The sequence below is a fragment of the Hylobates moloch genome, unplaced genomic scaffold (genome assembly GCF_009828535.3).
Source record: "Hylobates moloch isolate HMO894 unplaced genomic scaffold, HMol_V3 SCAFFOLD_12, whole genome shotgun sequence".
NCBI classification, from domain to species: Eukaryota; Metazoa; Chordata; class Mammalia; order Primates; family Hylobatidae; genus Hylobates; species Hylobates moloch.
In genome coordinates this window covers 64,602,636-64,625,609 of record NW_026652287.1, presented here as the reverse complement: position 1 = coordinate 64,625,609, position 22,974 = coordinate 64,602,636, and the positions used below count along the sequence as shown (strand labels likewise).

Here is a 22,974-nt window from a genome sequence, read left to right as displayed (position 1 = left end):
CTCTGGCTTATCAGGACTCCGTAGTTCTCCAACAGAGAAATCTTGAAAAGGACTGACTAGTTTTTGCAGTTCTAAAACCATGGCCCATGTAAGTTAATGTTTCTCTGTCCTTTTCGAAATACTGTCAATTTCTGTATCATGTATATAGATTCATTCTTTATTCTGAAACTTCCTGCTTACCAGAGCTTCATCCAAGAACCTGCTCCATGGCTGGGCACGATGGCTCACGCCTGTAATCCCAGCACTTTGGGAGGCCGAGGCGGGCAGATCACTCGAGGTCAGGAGTTCGAGACCAGCCTGGCCAACATGGCGAAACCCTGTCTCTACTAAAAATACAAAAATTAGCCAGCGTGGTGGCAGGCACCCAGGAGGCTGAGGCAGGAGAATCGCTGGAACCCCGGAGGTAGAGGCTGCAGTGAGCCGAGATCGTGCTACTGCACTCCAGCTGGGGTGACAGAGCAAGACACTGTCTCAAAAAAAAAAAAGAACCTGCTCCAGTTCTTTTCCCTCCTGTGAGGATTGGGACAGATAGCCCAGTATCCTATGTGGCTATCTCTTCTCCCACTAATGTTGAGCATCTCCTACTTACAAAATCTTCTGTCAATAGCTGTGAGAAAGCGAAAATGAGATGCCTTGAGAAAACTGAAGGCATTCTCTGCAGAATGTCCTCCTGTTAACATCTTCCAGTGGAACCGCTTTTCATTGTAAAACTTAAACTCCAGAAAAAGTATATTTTTCTCAGTACAGTGATTTTTGTCTTAGTTTTACATAGGAAAAATAGGTGTCCCCAATACATAATATGACTTTGAGACAGAATTTCACTCTTATCACCCAGGCTGGAGTGCAGTGGCATGATCTTGGCTCACTGCAACCTCCACCTTCAGGGTTCAAGTGATTCTCCTGCCTCAGCCTCCCAAGTAGCTGGGATTACAGGTTCCTGCCACCATGCCTGGCTAATTTTTGTATTTTTAGTAGAGACAGGATTTCACCATGTTGGCCAGGCTCGTCTTGAACTCCTCACCTTAGGTGATCCACCTGCCTCGGCCTCCCAAAGTGCTGAGATTACAGGTGTGAGCCACTGCACCCGGCCACAATATGACATTTTTAAAACGTTTTTGAAATTTTTTGTGGAGGAATGACATATATACAAAAAAATATACAAACCATAAGTGTATGGCTGGATGAATTTTCATAAATTGAGTACATCTATGCTATCAGGTCAAGAAAGGAAATCACCTCAGATGCTTTCAGTCAGTCCCCACCCACCCACTGCCCAGGGTAACCACTATCTTGATGTCGAACACTATAATGTAATTTTGCTTATTTTTGGAACCTTGTTCAAGTGGGGCAGGTGTGATGGCTCATGCCTGTAATCCCAGTACTTGGGGAGGCTGAGGTGGGCAGATCGCTTAAGCTCAGGAGTTCCAGACCATCCTGGGCAACATGGCAAAACCATGTCTCTACAAAAAATACAAAACCTAGCCGGGCACGGTGGCACATCTACAGACGCAGCTACTCAGGAGGCTGAGGTGGGCGAATGGCTAGAGCTTGGGAGGTGGAGGTTATAGTGAACCGAGATCGCACCACTGCACTCCAGTCTGGATGACAGAGCCAGACCCTGTCTCAAAAAGACAAAACAAAACAAGAACTTTGTTCAAGTGGAATCATATAGTTCAATACAATTTTTTTTTTTTTTTTTTGAGACAGAGTCTCGCTCTGTCACCCAGGCTGGAGTGCAGTGGCACGATCTCGGCTCACTGCAATTTCTACCTACCAGGTTCAAGTGATTCTTGTACCTCAGCCTACCAAGTAGCTGGGATTACAGGTGCCCGCCACCACGCCCAGCTAATTTTTGTGTTTTTTTGTAGAGACGGGGTTTCACCATGTTGGCCAGGCTGGTCTCAAACTCCTGACCTCAAGTGATCCACCTGCCTCGACCTCCCAAAGTGCTGGGATTACAGGCATGAGCCACCATCCACCATGACGCCCAGCCTTTTTTTTTTTGACACAAGGTCTCACTCAGTCACCCAGGCTGGAATGCGGTGGCATGATCCCAACTAACTGCAGCCCTGACCTCCCAGGCTCAGGTGATCCTCCCACCTCAGCCTCCTGAGTACTGGGGACTACAGGCACGTGCCACCACTCTTGGCTAATTTTTAAAATTTTTTGTAGAGATGGGGTCCCACTGTGTTGCCTAAGCTGAACTCGAACTCCTGGGCTCAAGTGATTCTCCCACTTCAGCCTCCCGAAGTATTGGCATTATAGGTGTGATCCACCGCACCTGATCCAATACAATGCTTTTTTTTAAAAAACAAAAATAACATCCAGGAAGAATCTTATTATATCCCAAATACAGTTGTTAGACCAATGGAACCATCTGCAGATGTTTTGAAATGTGTATAACTATCATTCAAGGGCATGTGTATACCTGGTGCTGCTAGTGACTGAGGAGGTAACAGAGCACCATCCTGAGTGTCAGCCGTTCCTGCTATTATGTTCTTGTTGGAAATACTTTTCCATACTGTGCTTCACACGTAGCCCTCATTTTTGTCTAGTGTAAAATGAGTTCCTAAAAGATTGGAAAAGTATTGAAGAAAATTGTGGAGAAAGAAACAAAGCAAATGAGAAAAATGAATTTAGTAAAAGAGATGATTAAAATACTAAAAGCAAAGATGTTGTGTGTGTACTGATCCACTGTGTCCCACAGTTCTATATTGGAGGAAAATGTGCGAAGCTAGTTGGAGGGATGGAATTGACGTATAACTCATTATAATGCTCTGATTTAACATAATGGGAGGCCGTGTGTAGTGGCTCACGCCTGTAATCCCTCCTTTGGGAGGCCATTGCTTGAGGCCAGGAATTCAATGTTGCAGTGAGCTATGATCACATCACTGCACTCCAGCCTAGGCAACAGCCTGGGCAACATAGTGAGACCCTGTCAAAAAAAAAAAAGAAAAAGGAAAGAAAGCAAAGAAAGAAAGAAGAGGAAGGAAGGAAGGAAGGAAGGAAAGAAAGTAAATAGAAAATAAAATGATGGGAAAATAGGTACCTGGTTAATCGTTAGAATGTCTGATTTTCAGGAATGGATTACTGATGTTAAGTGGGAGGTCCCTATTTTGAGTTTTCCTTAAGATCTGTGATTTGATGAAAGAGAGAATTTGGTCTCATCTGACTGCTTATAGGGAAAACTCTAAACTTCTCCACAGATCTGAGTTTTTCAAGTATATAAGATAGGATTTAGTGTTGACTGACCTTAGTTTTTATGTATGTTGAGACCCTATACTATGTAAGGCTTTTAGGTTTAGGTGGATTGGGTAGGGATGTAATTGGGCCTTATAAGGTAAGGCCTAAACTTTCATGTGTGCCTTGACACCTTTGTCACCACTCTAAAGGCCTAACCATGAATTCCCCTGCTCTTACCCGATATGCCCACACCCAGCGGGAAAGGCTTCCTACCCAGCTAGTTCTCCTATGAGCTGGACCAGTTACACCCCTCGTGGTCCGCAACCTAAAGGGTTTCACCTCCCTGCTAGCCTATGGAATTATTCAAACAAGCCAATCACATACCACTACAGGAACCAGGGAACACCTCACCTTGTTACTGCTGTAAAGACTGCCTCCCACACCCCTGCTTGTTCATGCTGTTCTTGAATGCAATCCCCTTGTGCCCCTGCGTGATGTATGATGTCCTCTCTCAGGCTCTGAATATATGCATCTAACAAATTGCTGTCAATCTCATCTGTACGGTGTGGGCTATTTGATTGTCTTGTACTTTTTAGGGCAGGGATCCCTCCTTCACCAACAGGGTGAATAGGATGTGATCAGAATAGGACTGCAAATAGATACCTCAATCAATGGAGATTTCCTCCTGCGGAGAAGAATGCCAGGAATGAGGTCCATTGTGTATTTTTACAGGATGTGCTGGTCTAGAGCAGGATTTCTCAACCTTGGTACTATTGACTTTCTTTTTTCTTTTTTTTTTTTTTGAGACCGAGTCTTACTCTGTCGCCTAGGCTGGAGTGCAGTGGTGTGATCTCAGCTCACTGCAACCTCCGTCTCCTGGGTTCAGTGATTCTACTGCCTCAGCCTCCTGAGTAGCTGAGATTACAGGCTCCCACCACCACACCCAGCTGATTTTTGTGTTTTTAGTAGAGACAGGGTTTCACCATATTGACAAGGTTGGTCTCAAACTCCTGACCTCAAGTGATCTGCCCGCCTTGGCCTCCCAAAGTGCTGGGATTACAGGCGTGAGCCACTGCACCTGGCCTGAACTATTGACATTTCGATGGAGAGTCTTTTATTGTAAGGGGCCGTCCCGTGCATTGTAGGATGTCTAACAGTGTCCCTGGCCTCTACCCATTAGATGCCTGTAACACTCACACCCTTTCCTCTGATTGTGACAACCAAAATCGTCTCCAGATATGGCCGGGTGTCCTTTGGGGAGCAAAATGACTCCTCATTGAAAATGATTGATACAGGGGGCTGGGCGCAGTGGCTCACGCCTGTAATCCCAGCACTTTGGGAAGCTGGGGCAGGCGGATCACAAGGTCAGGAGATTGAGACCATCCTGACTAACACGGAGAAACCCCGTCTCTACTAAAAATACAAAAAAAATTAGCCGGGCATGGTTGCGGATGCCTGTAGTCCCAACTACTCGGGAGGCTGAGGCAGGAGAATGGCGTGAACCCAGGAGGCGGAGCTTGCGATGAGCCAAGATCACGCCACTGCACTCCAGCCTGCGCGACAGAGCGAGACTCCGTCTCAAAAAAGAAAAGAAAATGATACTGGTGTCCAGGTGATATCTTTATGATGTCTTCATGATTCAGTATCCTGTAACTCAGGAACAAAAAAACGATGTTCAAGAGATGATAAATGGTGACAAGCAAGAAGATTATTCACATCCATAAAGATTAGATATTGTAGACGTTGAGAATTGGGGAAGACTTTCGAGATTTTATTGAATTAAAATATCTAAAGAAAAAAGAATCTAATATATTAAAAATGTAGACTGCCATCGAACGAATTTTTGAAAGTTTACTAAAGAATTGGTTATAAAAGGGAAAGTGTTTATAATAAAACCTGAGTTTGTGATGAATTTGAATATATCTTCTTGGATTTTGTAGCACATGTGGGATAAATTTTTATCAAGGTTTTTAAATGATCATTAAAGGGAAAAGAGAGCCCAAGACCTCATATTTCTTTTTTTTTTAATTTTTAAATTTTTAAATTTCTTTTTTGGTAGAGACAGGGTCTTGCTAATGTTGATCAAGCTGGTCTTGAACTTACAGGCTCAAGTGATCCTCTCATCTGGGCCTCCCAAAGTGCTGGGATTATAGCCATGAGCCACTGCACCTGACCTCAAGACCTCATATTTTTAAAGAATTTATGGTGGAGGCACATAGTATTCAAAAGGCTTGTGTGCACTATTTCATTTAATTAGGACTTTTTGGGTAGTGTACTCATTTCTAGATATGTTTGGATGAAAATGTAATCATATCTGTAGCCACAGGACTATTCAAGAACATGTAGGCTCAATGCTTCAGAAATACTAATTTTCTTGCTGGTCCCTACTCATGTCACAAGTTTTCAGCCCAATGCTGTTTGCATGCTATCTGACCCCTCTCTGCCATGCAATCCTCAATCTCCCCTCTTTCCATTTTAAAAGTATTTAATTTATTTTCACAAGTAATACCTGAGTTTGTTTTTTCAGGGTTCAGTGACATTCAGGGATGTGGCCATAGACTTCTCACAGGAAGAATGGGAATTCCTGGATCCTGCTCAGAGGGACTTATATAGGGATGTAATGTGGGAGAACTACAGCAACTTCATTTCACTAGGTAAGGTTATTTATCCCAAATGATATTAGCTTTCTCTGCTGTCAATTTCAGGACTATATTTAGAGAAACTATCTAAAACTACTTTCTGTTCCCAAAGGAATTATTTAAGTTTTGTTAGGTTGGAACTAGGCCTCTCCGTTTCGTCATGTCCAGTCTGCTATGCCCTTCAGACTTCCTTCAGACTCTGTAATTCCTGATTTCCTTAGTATCCAAGGGGATGGATTTGAATATGGCAAAAGCGTTGTTCAAGAAACCAGACTTCACCTTATATTGGAGCTCAGAATTGACATAAATGTTTCACACCATCTGCAAGCAGAATACCTAGACATAGGGGTTCTGAGTTTCTCTAAAAATCAAAGAAATCTGTAGAACATAGTGTGAGATGGATCCAGAAAGCTTATTTAAAACTCATAGCCGGGCATGGTGGAGCATGCCTGTAATCCCAGCTTGGGAGACTGAGGCAGGAGAATCACTTAAACCCAGGAGGCGGCGGTTGCAGTGAGCTGAGATCACGCCACTGCATTCCAGCCTGGGCGACAGAGTGAGACTCCATCTCAAAAAAACCTCAAGGCCAGGCATGGTGGCTCATGCCTATAATCCCAGCACTTTAGGAGGCCGAGGCGGGTGGATCACTTGAGGTCAGGAGCTCCAGACCAGCCTGGCCATCATGGTGAAACCCCATCTCTACTAAAAATACAAAAATTAGCCAGGCATGGTGGTGCATGCCTATAATCCCAGCTACTTGGGAGGCTGAGGCAGGAGAATTCCTTGAAGCTGGGAGACTGAGGTTGCAGTGAGTTGAGATCGCGCCACTTGCACTCCAGCCTGGGTGACAGAGTGAGACTCTATCTCAAACAGAAAAAACCCTGAAACACATTCTGTTTCCTGTAACAGACATATGCAGTTCTACTTACTTTGTAATTGAAAATTAAAATCTAAAAGCCTGGCATTTAACATTGAATGAATATCCTAGAAAAGATCTGAGAATGTCTCAAAAAACGTTTTAGTATGCACTCATCCAAATGATAACAGTAAATAGCTAATAGCTAATACATATATTATGTGTATCTGTTAATAAACATCACCATATATTTGGGCTTAAACATTATTCTAAGCATTGTTCATTATTAATTAATCCTCACAACAACTCTATGAGAAGATATTATTATCTTCATTTTATTTGAGAAAACGTAGACACAAAAGGTTAATAATTTGCTAGGTAATACAGAAACAAAGGCAGGATGTGAAGCCAGACAGTCTGGATCCAGTCTGTGTTCTTCCCTCTACACAATACTGCCTTTCAACAGAGCCTGTGTGAGGTTAAATTATATTAAGGCCTGTTCTTGACCAGATGGTTAATCTAATGGCCTTAGTATACTTAATTTAACCTCACACAGGCTATTCCTTGTGACCCTCAAGTTACCTTAATATGAGCATTCTTCAACTCCCTTGCAATTCTTCATTCTTAGGCTTTATAAAGTGCCATATTGATCTGTAGTTAATTATAAATTTAACCAAATCTAAATCTAAAGATTTTCTGGTGTATAATTCCATGTCACATTTTTCTTTTAAGCAGGACCTTCCATTTCTAAACCAGATTTGATTACCTTATTGGATGAAGAAGGGAAGGAACCTGGGATGGTTGTGAGGGAAGGGACAAGCAGATACTGCCCTGGTGAATGAGGGCTGAGCAGGCATTGAGAAATCACTACTGCAGGTAATAGCTAAACTGATTAGGGTGGAGGCACACCCTTGAGATGTTGGGGTCTCTCTTTAAAAAGCCCCTGGCCTATGGAGGCAGGGCTTGCGACTTGAAGCAAATTAAGATCTTTTAAGCCTGGACAAGCAAAGGAACTTTCTATTGATTTTGAATGCAACACTGTTTCTCATCTTTCATATTTCTATCCCACTTTAAAGAGAAGAACTATTCCTGGTAGAAGAAAAAATAAATAAATATAAGAGCAGAAATCAGCAAAATAGAAAAGAAATAAAGAAAATAAAGCCAAAAATGGATTTCTTGAAAAGATCAACAAAGATGGTAAACACCTAGTAATTTACATTCTCTCTTTTTAAAGAACATAAATTACTAACATTAGGAATGAAAGAGTGATTTTCACTTTAGATCCTATAGTCATTAAAAGAATAATAAGAGGCTGGGCGTGGTGGCTCACTCCTGTAATCCCAGCATTTTGGGAGGCCGAGGCAGGCTGGTCACTTGAGGTCAGGGGTTCCAAACCAGTCTGGCCAACACAGCAAAACACTGTCTCTACTAAAAATACAAAAATTATCTGGGCATGGTGGTGGTCACCTGTAGTCCCAGCTACTCAGGAGGCTGAGACACAAGAGTTGCTTGAACCCAGGAGGTGGAGGTTGCAGTGAGCCAAGATCACGCCACTGCACTCCAGCCTGAGTGACAGAGTGAGACTCTACCCCCACTCCAAAAAAGAATAATAATAAGAGAATGCCATGAATTACTTTATGCCAGTAAATTTGATAACTTAAATGAAATTTTAAAATTTTTGGAAAAGTACAACTTACCAGAACTGACACAAGATAAAAAAGAAATTGAATACCCTTATGCTATTAAAGTAATTGAATTCATTATCAGAAATCTTCCACAAAGAAAATGCCAGCCCCAGATGGTTTCATTGGTGAATTCCATTAAATATCTAAGGAAGAAATAGCAGTGGTATTGTACAAACTCCTTCAGAAAAGGAATGCATTTTATGAGGCCAACATAACTCATACCATAACCCAAGAAAGACATTACAAAAAAAGCATGAACCCATATCTTTTCCGTACATAGATACAAAAATTTTAATAAAATATTAACAAATCAAATATAATGATATACAAAAATTATGATTAAGTAGGATTTCTTTCTACCTGTTAATTCACCATATTAACAGAAAAAATGAAAGACCATATGATCATTGTCTTAGTTCACTTTCTGTTGTTTATAACAGAATACCTTGAAATTCAGTAATTTATAAGGAAAAGGAATTTATTTCTTACAGTTTTGGAGGCTGAGAAGTCCAGCCTCAAAGGGCTGTGTCTAGTGAGGGCCTTCTTGCTGGTGGGGACTCTGCTGAATTCGGGGGCTTTGCAGGGCATCACATGGCAAGGGGGCTGAACATGCAGATGTGCTAGTTGAGACCTCTCTTCTTCTTATAAAGTCATCAGTCCCAATCCTGTGATAACCCATTAATTGATTAACTCACCAATCCATGAATAGGTTCATCCATTCATGAGAGCAGAGCCCTCATGACCCAGTCACCTCTGAAAAACCCCGCCTCTCAATATTGCCATTAGGAATTAATTTTCAACATGAGTTTTGGAGGCAACAAACATTCAAACCATAGCAATCATCTTCATAGATGTAAAAATAGCATATGACAAAATCCAACATCCATTCATGATAAAAAGCTCTCAGCAAACTAGAAATTGAAGGGAACTTCCTCAATCTGGTAAGGGGCACCTATTAAAAAAATACATTATAAACTATAAAAATCCATTATCAATAAGAAAAAGAAATGAGACATAAAGATCAAAAAGGAAGACGTAAGTCTGTATTTGGAGATGACATGATTGTGTACAAAGAAAGTCCTAAGGAATCAAGAGAACAACTATTTGAAGTAATAATTGAAAAATCACAATAAGGTCACAGGATATAAGGTTAATATTAAAAAATCAGGCCAGGTGCAGTGGCTCACACATATAATCCCAGCACTTTGGGAGGCCAAGGCAGGCAGATCACTTGAGGTCAGGAGTTCAAGACCAGCCTGGCCAACATGGTAAAACCCCATCTCCACTAAAAATACAAAAAGTAGCTGGATGTAGTGGCACACGCCTGTAATCCCAGCTATTCAGGAGGCTGAGGTGGGAGAATCGATTGAACCCGGGAGGCGGAGTTTGCAGTGAGCCGAGATCACACCACTGCACTCCAGCTCAGACAATAGAGCAAGACTCCATCTCAAAAAATAAAATAGATAGATAGATAGATAGATAGATAGATAGATAGATAGATAGATAGATAGATAGATCAATCGATCAGAGCCGGGCATGGTGGCTCATGCCTGGAATCCCTGTACTTTGGAAGGCCGAGGCAGGTGGATCACCTGAGGTCAGGAGTTCAAGACCAGCCTGGCCAACATGGTGAAACCCCCATCTCTACTAAAAATACAAAAATTAGCCAGGCATGATGGTGCAAGCCTGTAGTCCCAGCTACTGGGGAGGGTGAGGCATGAGAATCGCTTGAACCTGGGAAACGGAGGTTACAGTAAGCTGAGATCACACCACTGCACTCCACCCTGGGTGACAGAGTGAGACTCTGTGTCAAAAATAAATAAATAAATAAATAAAAAGCAAAATCAATCGTGTTTTCATATACTAGAAGCAAAAAAAAAAAAAAGGAAAATTAAATAACAATTTATGAGAATGTTAAAAAACATAAAATACTAAGAAATGAGTTTGATAAAACATATGCAAGATATCTATGCTAAAAACCATAGACCATTGCTAAGAGAAATTAAGACCTAAATAAATAGAAATAATCATTTTTGGAATGGGAATACTCAGTATTATAAAAATTTCAATTTTAGTAATTCAGTATAATTCCAGTCATAATCCTAGCAGACTTTTTTTTTTTGGTAGAAATTAGCAAGCAGATTCTAAGATTTATACGAAATAACAAATGACTTAGCATATCCCAAGCAACTTGAAAACATAAGAACATATTACAGGACTTAGATGACATGACATCAAGATATTTCAAGATTTAAAATTACCCGGGTGTTGGCATGGCACGTGCCTGTAGTCCCAGCTACTCGGGAGGCTGAGGAAGGAGAATCGCTTGAACCTGGGAGGCAGAGGTTGCAGTGAGCCAAGATCACGCCACTGCACTCCAGCCTGGGTGACAGAGTGAGACTCTTATCTCAAAAAAAAAAAAAAAAAAAAAAAAACTTCAGGATTTATTACAACTACAACGATCAAGACAGTATGTTATTGGCAAAGATCACCAAACAAAACAGAACAGAGGTCCTAGAAACATACCCTGCCACACACACACTTAAAGGGTCATTTATTGTTTGACAAAGATGCCAAAGCATTCCAATGGGGAGAAGAAAGGCTTTTCAACAAACAGTACTGGAATAACTGGGGAAACAAATAAACAAGCCTCTCAACCTTTACCTCATACCAAAATTAATTTGAGATGGTTTTTAGACCTACATATAAAAGCTAAAATCATAAAGTTTTTAGAGAGAAACAGGACAGTGATGAGTGTCCCAACTTATGACTGGGGAGTAGGCAAAGATTTCTTGAATGAAAACAATAACCTTAAAAATAAAAAATCCAACTGGGCACGGTGGCTTACACCTGTAATCCTAGCACTTTGGGAGGCCAAGGCAGGCGGATCACCTGATATTGGGAGTTTGAGACCAGCCTGGCCAACATGGCGAAACCTGATCTCTACTGAAAATACAAAAATTGGCTGGGTGTGGTGGCATGCACCTGTAATCCCAGCTACTTGGGAGGCTGAGGCAGGACAATCTCTTGAACCCGGGAGGTGGAGGTTCCAGTGAGCCGAGATCGCACCACTGCACTCCAGCCTGGGTGACAGAGCGGGACTGTGTCTCAAATAAATAAAAAATTAATACATTAGACTTTATCCAAATTGAAAACTTTGTCTCATCAGAATATACCAATAAGCAGATGAATGGGTAAGTCACAGACTGGGAGAGTAATAGTGGTAAAACATATCTGACAAGGGACCAGTATCTAGTATATACACAACTCAGTTCTAAAATGATAAGTAGCCCAATTAAAACTGATTGAAAGGCACACTAATACCATGAATAGACTGAGCAACAGTAAGGAATAAACTCTTGATACATGCAGCAACTTGGGTTAATTTCAAGGAAATTATGCTGAGTGACAAAATAATCACAAATGGTTATGCACTACATGACTTTATTTATGTAATATTTGCAAAATCACATTGAAATGGAAAAACAAATAAGTGGTTTCCAAGGGTAGGGGTATATATAGGGAGGAGAGGATGGTTCGGGTTAGAAAGAGGTAACACGAGGAAGTCTTGCAGTCATGGTACGGGCAAGTATCTTGATTGTGGTGGTGGTTTTGCCAGGCTACCTGTGATAAAATTGCATAGAGCTATGCACATAAACACGCATGAGTGCACATAGAACTGGTGAAGTCTAAGTAAGCTCTATGGAATATACCAACATTAATTTCTTTCTTTTTTTTTTTTTTTTTTGAGACAGTTTCGCTCTGTCACCCAGGCTGGAGTGCAGTGGCGGGATCTCGGCTCACTGCAACCTCTGCCTCCCAGGTTTATGCGATTCTCCTACCTCAGCCTCTCAAGTAGCTGAGATTATAGGCATGCACCACCACACCTGGCTAATTTTGTATTTTTAGTAGAGAAGGAGTTTCACCATGTTGGCCGGTCTGGTTTCGAACTCCTGACCTCAGGTGATCCGCCCGCCTCGGCCTCCCAAAGTGCTAGGATTAGAGGCGTGAGCTACTGCGCCCAGCCCCATTAATTTCTTGTTTTGAATATTGTACTATACTTGCCTAAGATGTTAACACTGGGAGGGGCTGGGTGAAGTCTACACAGGACTTTTCTGTACATTTTGTGCAACTTCCCATGGATCTATAATTATTTTAAAATAAAAATTTTTAAGGATGATGTTGAGGGGAATGGGGAAAAGATTTGACAAAGAGAGGGGCTACTCTTTTTTTTGATCGGTGACTACAGTTTCATCTCTATCTAAATCTGTATCATCTTAAACTGCCATAACAGAATACCATAGTCTGGGTGGCTTAAACACCAGATACGTATTTTCTCACAATTCTAGACGCTGATAGTCCAAAATCAGGGTGCCAGGTTCTGGTGAAGTCTGTCTTCCTGGCTTGCAGGCAGCTGCCTTCTTGTTGTGTCCTCATATGACACAGAGAGAGAAAGAGGTCACTCTCTTCCTTTTTTTTTTCTTCTTTTTTTTTTTTTTTTTTTTTTTTGAGACAAGGCTTCACTCTGTTGCCCAGGCTGGAGTGCAGTGGTGCCATCGCAGCTCACTGCAGTCTCAAACTCCTGGGCCCAAGCAATCCTCCCGTCTCAGCCTCCTGAATAGCTGGGTTTACTGGCACATGCCTCCACACTTAGCTATTTAAAAAAAAAAAAAATTGTAGAGACAGAGCTCTCATGTATTCCCTAGGCTGGTCTTGAACTCCTGGGCTCAAGTGATCCTCATACCTCAGCCTCCCAAGGTGCTGGGATTACAGGCATGAGCCACTGAACCTGGCCCTCTTCTTCTTCTTACAAGGCCAGTAATTCTAGTGGAGTAGGACCCCACCTCTAGGCCTCGTTTAACCTTAATTACCTCCTAAAAGCCCCATCTCCACATACAGTTAGTTAGGGCTCGACATTCAAATTTTAGGGGAACACAGTTCAGTCCATATTTAGGACCCAGTTTCTTTCTAGCTTCTATTATGATTAGGTTGATATGTCTTTCATTGGCTAGAAATATATTCCTTTATTTATTTGGCAAATACTTGAGTGCCTAGTCGGAACTAGGTGTTGTGCTGGACACCAGTGGAGCAGATGTGAATGAGACTCATGGGTCCCAGCAATCATGTTGCTTACATCTTAATAGGAGTAAGGACATTAAGTAAACAAGTACATCAATACATAATATTAGGTAGGGACAAGTATTAAGAAAAGTAAGAAGGGCCAGGCGCAGTGGCTTAGTGCCTGTAATCCCAGCACTTTGAGAGGCTGAGGCGAGAGGATCACTTGAGGCCAGAGGATCACTTGAGGCCAGGAGTTCGAGACCAGCCTGGCCAACATGGTGAAAGCTGTCTCTACTGAAAATACGAAAATTAGCTGGGTGTGGTGGCACACGCCTGTAGTCCCAGCTACTCGGGAGGCTGAGGCAGAAGTATCACATGAACCTGGGAGGTGGAGGTTACAGTGAGCCGAGATCATGCTGCTGCATTCCAGCCTGGGCGAGAATGGAAGTTGGCAAGTAGAGATAGGGATGTTTTAAATAGGGTGGTCAGGACATTTTGAGGAGGTGATACTTGAGTAGTGACATGAAAAAAGAGCCCAGGCCATATGAATATCTAAAGCAAGGGCATTCCTGGCAGAGAACAGCAAATACAAAGACTTTGGGTGGGGAGAGGGGAGCTTTGTATGTTTGAGGAACTGCAAGAAGCCCAAGATGATTAAGATGCTTATTCAAAAGGTAAGTGAAAGGGGTAGAAACAAGATAATGTTAGGCAAGAGCAAGATCATGTAATAGTTTGTATATCATAGGAGAAGGCATTTGACTTTTTTTTTTTTTTGAGACGGAATCTCTCTCTGTCGCCCAGGCTGGAGTGCAGTTGCACCATCTCAGCTCACTGCAATCTCCACCTCCCAGGTTCAGGCGATACTCCTGTCTCAGCCTCCTAAGTAGCTGGGATTATAGGTGCCTACCACCGCACTTGGCTAATTTTTGTATTTTTAGTAGAGACAGGGTTTCACCATGTTGGCCAGGCTGGTCTTGAACTCCTGACCTTGTGATCTACCCGCTTTGGCCTCCCAAAGTGTTGGGATTACAGATGTGAGCCACTGTGCCCGGCTTTTTTTTTTTTTTTTTTGAGACAGGGTCTTGTTCTGTTGCCCAGGCTGGAGTGCAGTGGTGTGATCATGACTCACTGCAACCCTGAACTCCTGGGTTCAAGTGATCCTCCCACCTCAGCCTCCCAAGTAGCTGGGACTACAGGCACATGCCACCAACCCTGGAAAATTTTTGTATTTTTTGTAGAGATGGGAGTTTTGCTATGTTGCCCAGGTTGGTCTTGAACTCCTGGGCTCAAGTGATCCTCCCACCTCAGTCTCCCAAAGTGCTGGGATTACAGGCATGAGCCACTGCACCCAGGGCTCCCTCCCCAGAGGAATGTACCATCAACCTTGCATGGCCTCTTATCTAAAGACAGGCTGTACTTTACCTTACTCCCACCTTAATGACGTCCTCACTGGCTCCGGGCTTTATTTTCATGTGCAGTGTCTCAGGACCTGAAGTCTAGCATTGCCTCTTTATTTTCATGCATTTTAATACACATGAAGTGGATTTTAGCCATGCTGAGCTGTCTTTTGGTTTATCCCTTTAGATGTCAACTATTTTATTTGTTAGTGTTCTACTGATTAAAGATGCATAGAATTGGCAGGGCACGGTGGCTCACACCTGTAATCCCAGCACTTTGGAAGGCTGAGGCAGGCGATCACCTGAGGTCAGGAGTTCGAGACCAGTCTGGCCAACATGGGGAAACCCTGTCTCTACTAAAAATACACACAAAAATATTAGCCAGGCTTGGGGGTGGGTGCCTGTAATCCCAGCTACTAGGAGGGCTGAGGCAGGAGAATTGCTTGAACCCGGGAGGCGGAGGTTGCAGTGAGCCGAGATTTTGCCACTGCACTCCAGCCTGGGTGACAGAGCAAGACTGTGTCTCAAAAAAAAAAAAAAAAAAAACCATAGAATTAAGTGGTCCTGCTCTGGGCCTATTTTTCTTCTGAACACAGTAATTTTTAGTGTGTACTTTTGTAGAAGATAAGGTTTTTTAGGTACACATATGTAAGATTGTGGCAGAAATGTCTATGTTTGAGATCTGTCTAATCCATTCAACTTGTAACAGGCATTATTTTAGGTGCCTTTTATTTCTCTATAGAAGTGGTTTTTTTGTTTGTTTTTTCTTTCTGGAACAGGAAAACAGTTATGTATTTGCTTTCTTGTTTTCTTTCAGATTTGGAGTCCAGATACAGGACCAATACTTTATCTCCAGAAAAGGACATTTATGAAATATATTCATTTCAGTGGGATATAATGGAAAGAATTAAAAGCTATAGCCTTCAGGGTTCCATTTTTAGGAATGATTGGGAATATAAAAGCAAGATTGAAGGGGAAAAGGAACAACAAGAGGGATATTTTGGGCAAGTGAAAATTACCTCTGAAAAAATGACCACTTACAAAAGGCACAATTTTCTTACTGAGTATCAGATCGTTCATAATGGAGAAAAGGTGTATGAGTGTAAGGAGTGTAGGAAGACCTTTATTCGTCGCTCAACACTTAGTCAACACCTGAGAATTCATACTGGTGAGAAACCTTATAAGTGTAAGGAATGTGGGCAGGCCTTTAGACAGCGTGCACATCTTATTCGACATCACAAACTTCACACCGGTGAGAAACCCTATGAATGTAAGGAGTGTGGGAAGGCCTTTACAGTGCTCCAAGAACTTACTCAACATCAGAGACTTCATACGGGTGAAAAACCCTATGAATGTAAGGAATGTGGAAAGGCCTTTAGAGTACATCAGCAACTGGCTCGACATCAGAGAATTCATACCGGTGAGAAACCCTATGAATGTAAGGACTGTGGAAAGACCTTTAGACAGTGTACACACCTTACACGCCATCAGAGACTTCATACTGCTGAAAAGCTCTATGAATGTAAGGAATGTGGGAAAGCCTTTGTATGTGGTCCAGACCTTAGAGTACATCAGAAAATTCATTTTGGTGAGAAACCCTATGAATGTAAGGAATGTGGAAAGGCTTTTAGAATATGCCAACAACTTACTGTTCATCAGAGTATTCATACTGGTGAGAAACCCTACGAATGTAAGGAATGTGGGAAGACTTTTAGATTAAGACAACAACTAGTTCGCCATCAGAGAATACATACTCGTGAGAAACCCTATGAATGTATGGAATGTTGGAAGACCTTTAGTAGTTACTCACAGCTTATTTCACACCAGAGCATTCATATTGGTGAGAGACCCTATGAATGTGAAGAGTGTGGAAAGGCCTTTAGACTGCTCTCACAACTTACTCAGCATCAAAGTATTCACACTGGTGAGAAACCTTATGAATGTAAGGAATGTAGAAAACCTTTTAGACTGCTCTCACAACTCACCCAACATCAGAGTATTCACACTGGTGAGAAACCTTATGAATGTAAGGAATGTGGTAAGGCTTTTAGACTTTATTCATTCCTTACTCAACACCAGAGAATTCATACTGGTGAGAAACCCTACAAGTGTAGGGAATGTAAGAAGGCCTTTAGACAGCATTCACACCTTACTCAACATCAGAAGATTCATAATGGAATTTAATAGAAGAAATCCTTCAAATGTACATGATGTTACAGAACATCAGAAAATTCATTTTTGAGAAAATGTGTTTCATGCTCAATTCCAAGCATAAGAAATTTTATATTAGAGAAAGAATATGTTGATTTAAAAGCCTTCCAACACCATTTAAACATGGTTTATCTTCAGCAAATTCCTATGAGAGAATAATGTAATGAATGTAGGAAAATCTTTAGCCTTATCTGTCATTATCTCCCTTTCTCCACTTTATTACCAGTGTGATTTATTGGACAAGATACTAAGCTTCTGTGCCTCATTTTGCTGACTTGTAAAATGGTAATAATAGTACTTACATGTATTATTTATTGCTGTGTAATAAATTACCACAAACTTAGTAGCATAAAATAACATACATTTATATCTTATAATTTGGATCAGGAGTATAGGCATGACTTAGTTGGGTCCTCTGCTTCAGGGTCTCTTGCAAGGCTACAGATTTCAGCCAGGGCTGAGGTCTCATCTGAAGGCTCAACTGGGGAAGGATGCACATCCAGGCTAACATAGTTGTTACCCAGATGTATTTCCGTGAGGCCTGTTGCATTGAGATTCTCAGTTTCTAGCTGGCTGTTGGCTGAACGCTGACTGCAGTTCCTGGCCACAATAGCCTCATCAGCATGGCTGCTTGCTTCATCAAGGCATGCAAGCCAAAAGGGAGGAGAGTCTGCTAGCAAGATGGAAGTTACCATCTTGTGTAATCTAATCATGGAAATAACATTCCCTCAACTTCTACTGGTAGAAGTAAGTTACTAGGATAGCCCACACTCAAGAGAAGGGGATGATACAAGAGTGTGAATAAGTCCTGGAGACAGGACCATTAGGGGGCCTGTTTAGAGTCAGCCTGCCACACTGTGGAATAGGATTGTTGCAAGGAGTAAGTAGTTAATACTTGGAGGAATCACAGTCATATAGCATCTATTCTGTAAATATTATCTATAATTGTTATTATTGTCATTAGTATTAGTGAATTCACATAAAAGGAAGATCTGTAGACATCATAAATGTAGAAATGCCTCCTGTCACCTCTCAGAAATTATTAATCATAATTTATTCTAGGTAAAATTTAGATTGTAGTGAATGTAGGAAATTCTTCAGCACTTGAGCTGCATTAGAAATTTCATGCCAAAAATGAATTTCATGAATGTGAGGTCACCAGTAGTACAGCTGTTGAAGAATTAGAGGGAAATAGGAAATGATTTTCCCATAATTCCAAAAAGTAAAAGGCTTACAATCCCTGTTGTCTGACCACAGTTTAAAATTAATTAGAAACTATCAAAAATGTGGCTTAAAAGAAATTAACCACCTAGGAATTTAATACTGTTGTATATATTTATGTGTGTGTATAAAACTCCTGTGGGAAAGAAACAAAACATCATTCCGTAAGTTAGTATACTTTTTGATGTTCAAAATGCCATATCTTCAACCAGTAGGAGTTGTTTCAAGTTGAGTTTTTGATGTGATCCCACCAATAATTTGGTAGTTTACTTGATTGTGGCTGCATAATTTGGTAACCTATGAAAGATGCTAGAGCACCAATTTATAATTTTTTTTTTGAGACAGGGTGTCACTTTGTCCCCCAGGCTGGAGTGCAGTGGCACAAGCATAGTTCACTGTACCCTGTTCCTCCTGGGTTCAAGTGATTCTCCCACCTACATTTTTTTTTTTTTAGAGAAAGGGTCTCACTGTGTTGCCCAGGCTGGTCTTGAACTTCTGGGTTCAAGTGAGCCTCCCTCCTTGGCCTCCAAAGGTGCTGGGGTTACAGGCATGAGCCACCGCACCCAGCCCAACTCATTATTCTTGAAATCAATAAATCAGAGGAAAAATTGTCATTTAGTTTCCTTTTCCCATGTGAACCAAATTTCAGGGTTCCCAGAAGTTCATCAAATTCAAATGAATTTGGCCTGGCACAGGGGCTCACACCTATAATCCCAGCACTTTGGGAAGACAAGGTGGGTGGATCACTTGAGGCCAGGAGTTCGAAACCAACCTGGTCAACATGGTGAAACCCTGTCTGTACTAAAAATACAAAAATTAGCCAGGCATGGTGGCACAAACCTGTAGTCCCAGGCTGAGGTGGGAGGATCGCTTGAACCCAAGAGGCAGAGTTTGCAGTGAGCTGAGATCGTGCCACTGCACTCAGCCTGGGTGACAGAGTGAGACCCTGTCTCAAAAAAAAATTTTTTTTGAATGGGTTTTTCTTTTTTAAAGAAGTCTAATAAATCTAGAAGGAATTATAGGATTAGAAAAATCACCATTTTCTAGACCTTAATGGAATAATGGGTCCAGAAAACACGATCTTCAATGGGTACTACAACTAATAGGTGAAATATAGCGAGATTTTTATGGTGGATCTATCAAGCTGGCCACCTCTGAACCCTTTGATCTGTTTTAACCTTAATAAAAATGGGTCTATCAGACAACACACACACTTCCTGACGTAATGCAATAGGAAGTCCACACCACCATCTACAAAGCCTTATTGCTGGAATAATGAACTGAAAGCAGACGGGGACTAGATGAACAGTGTATGGTCATCCCTTGGTATCCATGGGGAATTGGTTCCAGGATCCTCCACTGATGGTAAAAATCTGAGGATGCTCAAGTCCCTTGTGTAAAATGGCATAGTATGTATTTGCATATTACCTACTCACATCTTCCTGTATACTTTAAATTATCTTTAGATCACTTATACCTAACACAATGTAAATACTATGTAAATAGTTGTTATACTGTATTTTTCAACTTGCATTATTTTTTATTGTATTTTTATTTTTATTGGTTTTTTTTTTTTTTTTGAGTATTTTCTATTTGAGGTTGGTTGAATCTGCACATATGGAGGGCTGGCTATAAAGGGCACCACAAGGAAGAAGCCAAACAGATCCAGAATGTGTGAAATTCTACAGAGCAAATTACCTGATTTCTTCAACTAACAGGTAGCATGAAAATACAAGGGGAAGGGCAACCATTAACAGATTAAAAGATACTTAAAGAGACATATCAACTAAATTCAGTATGTTGGCATTACTTGGACCTGGTTTGAACAAAACATAAAAAGCCATTTTGGAGACAGTGAGGGAAGTGTGGACATGGGCTAAATATTAAATGATATTTACATATATTAATTTGGTTAGGGACTATGTCAATGTGATTATAAAAAATAAAAGATCCTATGTGTAAGAGATACATACTATGAAATGAAGATAGACACATTTGGATTAAAATATTCCAGCAAAAGAAAAATAATTGGTAAAGAGAGCTGGAAACTAAATTGGCAACATGTTGATAATTTAAGTGGAGTGGTTTGTTCATGGAGATTTATTGTTCTAATATTTCTACTTTTGTATGTGTTTGAAATTTCAGTAATAAAATGTTGAAAATCAAAACCAAAATTATAGACTATGTAGAAATGAATGACAGTGAGATGCCTGCACATCTAACCTTGTCAGATATCATCAAAGTTCTGTTCAGTGAGAAATTAATGCCCTGTAATGTGGTAAGGAAATCTTATTTGTGGATACAGTCTTCGTCTTTTTCACTTACCCACAGCAGCAACACCAGGCCTGTCACACAGATGAATGTGTTGAGGGAATGAATAAGTATTTCCGTCAAGAAAAAAGAAACAACAAAATAAAACCAACCCAAGTAAAGAACAGCCAAGTGGCCAGGTGCGGTGTCTCATGCCTGTAATCCTAGCACTTGGGGAGGCCATGGCGGGCAAATCACCTGAGGTTGGGAGTTTGAGACCAGCCTGACCAACACTGAGAAACCCCATCTCTACTAAAAATACAAAATTAGCTGGGCATGGTAGTACATGCCTGTAATCCCAGCTACTTGGGAGGCTAAGGCAGGAGAATCACTTGAACCCGGGAGGCGGAGGTTGTGGTGAGCTGAGATTGCGCCACTGCACTCCAGCCTGGGTAACAGAGCAAGAGTCTGTCAAAAAAAAAAAGGAACAGCCAAGTACAGTAGAAAGTAGAAATTAAGAGAATGGAGAATATTAGACTTGATTCAATGTTAATAGTGATTAGATTTTGGCAGTTATAATCAAGGAAGAGAAAATGAAAGATAATACATTTAGAGTATTAATGATGATAAAAGAGACACAACTCTAGATTATATCAAGGAGGTTTTTTAAATTATAAGGCAAAACTAGGCCGGGCACAGTGGCTCACACCTGTAATCCCAGCACTTTGGGAGGCCAAGGTGGGTGGATCAGTTGAAGTCAGGAGTTCGAGACCAGCCTGACCAATATAGCAAAACCCCATCTCTACTAAAAATACAAAAATTAGCCTGTCATGGTGGCGGGCACCTGTAATCTAAGCTACTGGGGAGCCTGAGGCAGAAGAATTGCTTTAACTCAGAAGGCAGAGGTTGTAGTGAGTCAAGATCGCGCCACTGCACTCCAGCCTGGGTGACAGAGTGAGACCCTGTCTCAAAAATAAATAAACATAATATGGTAAAACTATACATGCACACATACCAAACATGTATATTCATTCCAATACAAGTAAAAATGTAGGATTACATTTTTTCCCCAAAAGGAATATGTTTTACAGTTAACTCACTGTAGAACCCAAATAGTTTAACAAAAAAAATTGTGTGTGTGTGTGTGTGTCTGTGTGTACTCCCTGTTTAAGTAAAAAATCTGATACTTATAAAAACTTTACGGAATAGATAATCCTAAAGATTTTACCAATTAATTCTGCACAGGTAAAATAATCCTAATAAAAATTAGATGAAGATAGCTTCTGAAAGCAAATTCTAAACCACCTTCATTATGAAGATTCTATTTTTCACAATTCTAAATAAAGTTTATTTAGAATTTATTACAAAATCTATCTTTGCTAATAGGTCAGTGTTTCTTTTCCCAAGCACCAAATACCTCCAGAAGGCCTGTGTTTGACCCCTAAATTCAACATTCTCCAGAAGTTTGCTTCAACGAATACTAATTCTTGATGGTATTTGAAAAAAAGATTTCTTGGGAAACTAGGCAAATGAATCAAAACATAAAACATCTACTTTTGGCCGGGCACGGTGGCTCACGCCTGTAATCCCAACACTTTGGGAGGCCAAGGCAAGCAGATCCTTGAGGTCAGGAGTTTGAGACCAGCCTGACCAACATGGTGAAACCCTGTCTCTACTAAAAATAAAAAATCAGCTGGGTGTGGTGGCGTGTGCCTGTAATCCCAGCTACTCAGGAGGCTGAGGCAGGAGAATTGCTTCAACCCAGGAAATGGAGGTTGCAGTGAGCCTAGATTTTGCCATTGCACTCCAACCTGGGCAACAAGAGTGAAACTCAGTCTCAAAAAAATAAAAATAAAATAAAAATCTACTTTTGAGGAATTCAAAGTATACATGATCAATTTGTGAAAGATTTAGTAAAGACATTTTTATTTAACTGAGTGTATCTCAAATTTATTCTGGAATTCTCAGTCCGAATATCTGGAATAGGAACAGCTTTGGTAGATGCTACCATAACCACAATGAATGTCTTCAAGGGTGTAATTTTAGACATTATGGTGAGTGGTTGTGTTGGGGGGGCGTAAGTCAGGGCAACTTTTTACAGCTCACATCATGCTCTGAAAGTAGCTACCTGCTTTAATGGATGGTTAGTGCTTTTCTATAGAATGGAAAAGATTCCAGCCCGATCCTTGATATGTTTGTATTAAACATGCTTATATATTATATTAAACAATGATTAAGGACATAAATGAGTTTCTGTGGTAATAAAGATGCTATACTGAATATCATTTTGTGTATTTTCTGATTTCCTTAAAGAAGAATTTAAGGTATTACCTAGAAATGAAATTGTTCATTATAGGCTGTATACACTTTCAGCTTCACTGCTTATTGCCAAATTGTGGCTCCACCATTGTTCCAGTTTTGAATCCCTTTGATCATTGAATATGAGTGTTCATATTTCCCTACCTCTGCTA

General features: G+C 40.9%; 1 protein-coding gene across 1 annotated transcript; it reads left to right on the top strand.

Moving 5' to 3' along the window:
* Window positions 1-22,788, top strand: ZFP14 (ZFP14 zinc finger protein). The gene is made up of 4 exons (XM_032170625.2): window positions 1-88; window positions 5,711-5,837; window positions 7,414-7,512; window positions 15,639-22,788. Exons 1-4 carry the CDS (start codon window positions 80-82, stop codon window positions 17,003-17,005), a joined length of 1,602 nt encoding a protein of 533 aa, XP_032026516.1. The 5' UTR covers window positions 1-79; the 3' UTR covers window positions 17,006-22,788.
* Window positions 22,789-22,974: the final 186 nt, after the last annotated feature.